The sequence below is a fragment of the Mytilus californianus genome, unplaced genomic scaffold (genome assembly GCF_021869535.1).
Source record: "Mytilus californianus isolate M0D057914Y unplaced genomic scaffold, xbMytCali1.0.p SCAF_13, whole genome shotgun sequence".
NCBI lineage: Eukaryota > Metazoa > Mollusca > Bivalvia > Mytilida > Mytilidae > Mytilus > Mytilus californianus.
The window spans coordinates 39,689,865-39,695,864 of NW_026262615.1; the positions used below are offsets into that span (position 1 = coordinate 39,689,865).

At 32.6% G+C, this 6,000-nt stretch overlaps 1 protein-coding gene across 1 annotated transcript in view; it reads left to right on the top strand.

Moving 5' to 3' along the window:
* LOC127723645 (transmembrane 9 superfamily member 1-like) overlaps positions 1–5,485 on the top strand; it is a 79,280-nt gene extending 73,795 nt beyond the window's left edge. Inside the window, exons 13-15 of the mRNA XM_052230367.1 lie at positions 800–962; positions 1,812–2,003; positions 4,066–5,485. Of these exons, the coding sequence (XP_052086327.1) occupies positions 800–962; positions 1,812–2,003; positions 4,066–4,267 (557 nt within the window). The 3' untranslated portion in view covers positions 4,268–5,485. The remainder of the gene's footprint in view (positions 1–799; positions 963–1,811; positions 2,004–4,065) is intronic.
* Positions 5,486–6,000: the final 515 nt, after the last annotated feature.

A 6,000-nucleotide genomic window follows, 5' to 3' on the forward strand; every position in this document is an offset into this window, starting at 1 on the left:
ATTAAATGTTGATAACAGTATGTGTTTGTCCACCATTTTCTGATAGTGCAATAAATAATCTTGAATTTTTGTCTATTATTCATCAATTGCAATAATTAATGCCATACACATTTCTGAATACTGTAAATTCAGAAATTATTGCATGTATTTATTATTGTAAATTCAGAAATTATTCATGTATTTATTATTGTAAATTCAGAAATTATTGCATGCATTTATTATTGAGATTTTTGAAGAATGGACAAAAATGCGAAATTAGTTATTGCGATTTCAGGAAAGTCTGATATAGGAAGATGTGGTATGAGTGCCAACGAGACAACTCTCCATCCAAGTTACAATTTATAAAAGTAAACCATTATAGGTCGAGGTACGGCCTTCAACACGGAGCATTGGCTCACACCGAACAGCAAGCTATAAAGGGCCCCAAAAAATTACTAGTGTAAAACCATTCAAACGGAAAAAAACCCAACGGTCTAATCTATATAAAAACGAGAAACGAGAAACACATATGAACTACATAAACAGACGACAACTACTGTAATCAGGACAGGTGCAAACATTTGCAGCGGGATTAAACGTTATAATGGTACCAAACCTTCACCCTTTTCAGAAACAATAGTATAACATCACAACATAGCATAAATACATATATATAGATCAGATATCAGAATACGAGTTCTTATCATTGTGATACTCACCCAGTTGCATTATTCACATTAATAAAAACCTCACATTAATTTCTGAATTTACAATATTTCAGTATACAGCTACATGATATGATTTGTTTTTTTATTTGTAGTTGGTTATCCATTAACTATTATTGGTGGGATCTTTGGTAAAAATTGGGCCACAGGATTTGATGCACCTTGCCGGACAAAGAATTTCCCCCGAGAGGTCCCCAGTGTTCCATGGTACAGATCATCATTTGCACATTGCGTTGTTGGAGGATTTTTACCATTTAGGTAATTTAACAAAATACTACATAAATGGAGTTTGGTTTTTTTTTTACGACATTATGTTTATCAGTTCTATTTCTATGGAATTACAGTTTATTTTTGCCACATGATATTTTTCAGTTCAATAACAGTGGAGTTGTACTATATATAAAAGATATGGTATGATTGCCAATGAGACAACTCTCCACCAGAGACCAAATGACATAGAAGTTAACAACTAGGTCACAGTATAGCCTTCAAAAATGAGTAAAACCCATACCGCATAGTAAGCTATACAAGGCCCTGAAATGACAAATGTAGAACAATTGAAATGAGAAAACTAATGGTCTGATTTATGTACAAAACAATAAGCGAGAAACAAATATGGTATACAGGAAGAAACGACAACCACTGAATTACAGGCTCCTAACTTGGGACAGGCACATACAGAATGTGGCAGGGTTTAACATGTTTGCTGGCAACAAACCCTCCCCCAAACCTAGGACAGTCTTATGATAGTACATGAAATCAAACTAAAAAATCAGTTGATAAGGGCTTAACTCACCAGATCAATACAAAGAACAAAACAGGGCTTAACTCACCAGATCAATACAAAGAACAAAACAAGAAAAACTAACAAAAACAGAAAAGACACAAAGTATATTTGTTTCTCATATTATTTTTTAGTGCTATATCAGTGAAATTGTACTCATACATGTGATTTTGCAGTGCTATATCAGTGGAATTGTACTATATTTTTTTGATACTATTTTTCAGTGCAATATAACTGGAGTTGTACTATATTTGTTTCTCACATTAATTTCAGTGCAATATTTGTGGAATAGTACTATAACTGTATCTCACATTATATTTCAGTGCTATATCAGTGGAGTTGTACTATATATTTGCCACATTATGGGGACGAGAACAGTACACACTGTACGGTATCCTATTCATTGTGTACGGTATATTGATCAGTGTGACTGGCTGTATATCAATAGCACTGACATACTTCCAGCTCTCCGCCGAGGACTACAGATGGTGGTGGAGGTCTATATTTAGTGCTGGGTAAGTATATATTGGACAATTTTAACTTTCTTTTTATGAATGAGTAATGAGGTAAATCTGCATAAATTACATCATTGAAAAATTTGCTCTTACTGTGACGTAATAACATAGTCATTGTGACATTGGAAATGTATGGGAAAATATACATATATAATTTAATTTTGTATGTAAGGCGTCTTCTGATTGGCTGACGTTGTTTTGTTTATCAGCTCATAGACATAATTTTGTCATGTGACCGTGACGTCATCAACGTTTTTTCATGGTTTACTCCGGTTTAAAATGGAATTTAGAATTAAATTATAAGAAATGACTGATATATTTTTTCTGTCTATTCCAAATAACATAAAAAATGTGGTGCACACTTTAAAATACACATATGTAAAAGACGTCTATTGTAAGACAGCATGGAACATTTTTAGCTCACCTGGCCCAAAGGGCCAAGTGAGCTTTTCTCATCACTTTGCGTCCGTCGTTCCTGCGTCCGTCGTCCGTCGTCCGTAAACTTTTACAAAAATCTTCTCCTCGGAAACTACTGGGCCAAATTTGACCAAACTTGTCCACAATCATCAATAGGGTATCTAGTTTAAAAAATGTGTCCGGTGACCCGGCCAACTAACCAAGATGGCCGCCATGGCTAAAAATAGAACATAGGGGTAAAATGTAGATTTTGGCTTATATCTCTGAAACCAAAGCATTTAGAGCAAATCTGACATGGGGTAAAATTGTTTATCAGGTCAAGATCTATCTGCCCTGAAATTTTCAGATGAATCTGAAAACCCGTTGTTGGGTTGCTGCCCCTGAATTGGTAATTTTAAGGAAATTTTGCCGTTTTTGGTTATTGTCTTGAATATTATTATAGAAAGAGATAAACTGTAAACAGCAATAATGTTCAGCAAAGTAAGATCTACAAATAAGTCAACATGACCAAAATGGTCAGTTGACCCCTTAAGGAGTTATTGCCCTTTATAGTCAATTTTTAACCATTTTTCGTAAATTTTTGTAATCTTTTACAAAAATCTTCTCCTCTTAAACTACTAAGACAAATTTAACCAAACTTGTCCACAATCATCATTAGGGTAACTAGTTTAAAAAATGTGTCCGATGACCCGCCCGCGAACCAAGATGGCCGACATGGCTAAAAAATAGTTCATAGGGTAAAATGCAGTTTTTGGCTCATATCTCTGAAACCAAAGCATTTAGAGCAAATCTGACAAGAATAAAATTGTTCATTAGGTCAAGATCTATCTGCCCTGAAATTTTCAGACCAATCAGGCAACACGTTGTTGGGTTGATGCCCCTGAATTGGTAATTTTAGGAAAATTTTGCAGCTTTTGGTTATTATCTTGAATATTATTATAGATAGAGATAAACTGTAAACAGCAATAATGTACAGCAAAGTAAGATCTACAAATAAGTCAACATGACCAAAATTGTCAATTGACCCCTTAAGGAGTTATTGCCCTTTATAGTCAATTTTTTATAATTTTCATAAATTTTTGTAAATTTTTACAAAATATTTTCCACTGTAACTACTGGGCCAAGATCATTATAGATAGAGATAATTGTAAGCAGCAAGAATGTTCAGTAAAGTAAGATCTACAAACACATCACCATCACCAAAACACAATTTTGTCATGAATCCATCTGTGTCCTTTGTTTAATATGCACATACTGACCAAGGTGAGCGACACAGGCTCTTTAGAGCCTCTAGTTTGTGAAGTTGCAATTTACCAAAGGCATCATGAAAGGATAGTCCACATCTGATATCTTTGGATTACTGTCATTTCATGTACTTTCATGGATACCAATTTTTTGTGGATTAAGGAAAAAATAGTATTTTCATGGATACTTAATTTCCTGGGTTGGACAAATTCTACATACAAAACTTTAGGGAATTTGCACCGTTTAATACTAAAAAAAATTGTCCACCTTAACGCATAAAAATTAGTACCTCACGAATAATAATAAATTGCACCAAAAACTTTTAACATTATACAGGACAGATTAATGAACAGAGTACAGACCAGAAATAATTTCTGATTATCATTGTTTTATTTTGTAGGTCCACAGGATGTTTTGTCTTTCTGTATGCCATGTTCTACTACTTCAAGAGATCCAATATGTCTGGTGCCCTGCAGACAATCGAGTTTTTCGGCTATACTTTTCTCACATGTTACGTTTTCTTCCTTATGTTGGGAACAGTATCATTTTTTGCATCATTGAATTTTGTTAGATATATTTATGTCAATTTGAAAATGGATTGATGCTGATGACAGATTTGATATTTATTTTTTCATATTGTTGATTTAATTCCTTTTGTAAAGAAGAAGGCGTGATGAGAGCCAATATTTGGTCCCGGAAATTGCATGTTGAATTTAACATATTTGACCTATTTTGACATTACACATAGATTTTGGACCAGATAGATACAAGCAACTGCCTTTCCAAAAAGATATTTTACATATATTATCATCTGTGTTAAATACTTCTTGTAGCAAAATATCTTAAGGTCTGTTGCTTGTCTCTAAAAAGTAATGACAAGATTTCAAAATGAGGCTATTTTATAGCAATTTATGCAGTTTTGCACCAATTTCAAGAAGTTTGAATCCCTAATAAAATATGCTCGATACAATTAAAAATATGAATACTGGTGTCTGACAGACTAATGTCTTATAAACATCTGAAGGATGTTTTTTTGTAGATTTATCATACTTTTTTTAATGTCTTATAAACATCCGAAGGATGTTTTTTTGTAGATTTATCATACTTTTTTTATTTCCAAATTCAAGGGGCCAAAAAAGTGGCTGTATCCTGGCTTTTCCTTTTGGATAGACTTGTCACAGATGGTTGCCTAACAACTTGTTTTTAAGGTGGTATATAACTCTACAGGGAGGTAACTCTGTAAAAATCAGCTTAACGTTTTAATCATATTCTATTGTAATGGAAATTTTAAGCTTCTCAATGATCAAAATTAGTGATTATCAAACTGCTATAAATCCAATGAAATTTTTCCGATAAATTGTGTGGTTCAAGTTTTTTGAAATTTTTTATATTTTTTTCAAAGGGCCAAAGTAAATATTTGTCAAAATTTTATAAAATTAAATGAGCCAAATAAATTTTAGTCAATGTTTTTGGTACTAACTTAAAACACCACTAAGACTTTAATACAGTTATGAGGAAAGAAATTTACACTCATTTCTTTGTTTTTTTAAGGAAAATAAATGTGCAGAATATGTATTCTAGTGAAGAAAACAAATGTCCAGAATGAATAATATATTATTCGGGATCTTCACAAGGTTATTGACTCATATTCCCTGTCAGTGTTTATATCTCCTGGGCTGTCTGGTGAAAGAGATATAGGACACCGACAGAGAATTTGAGCCTACATCTTCAGTAAAGCCCAAATAACAATTATATTATATTGGCGTGTCCTAATTTCAACATTCATTACCATTCTGGTTTTATAATATAATAGTTTTTTAGTGAAGAAAATAAATTTGCAAAATATAAGATTTTCCACAAAAACATGGATATCACATACTCTACCTTGGAATCATTGGGAACAAATATATCAAGGGAGATAAGCCAACTATCTGTGACAAGTTTACCACATTGCGGGACTAATATTATACATAGGAAGCAATTTTGTTGTGGATCTATATTTTTAGTTGTTTTGTATCATTGTGTTTTCTGGTGTTTTTCATTCTTGCCTAGTAATGCTAAATACATCGTAGAACTTCATTTCTCATGATTTTTTTTTTTTATTAATTTTTTAGTGTATTTATAATAGACTCGATGAATAAACAAAAAATCTTTACATTAAAGTATTGTACAAGTAGATGTATGATCTAGAAAAATAGTTGTTTAATCTTAAAAGCAGATTTCAGTTCAATTAGTTAGTAATGGCAAGAGTTATCAATATGGAAGGGGAGATAACTTCTGTCAACCTTTTATCCGTTTTTGTCGAGCCTGCGACTTTTGTCGCAGAAAGCTCGAC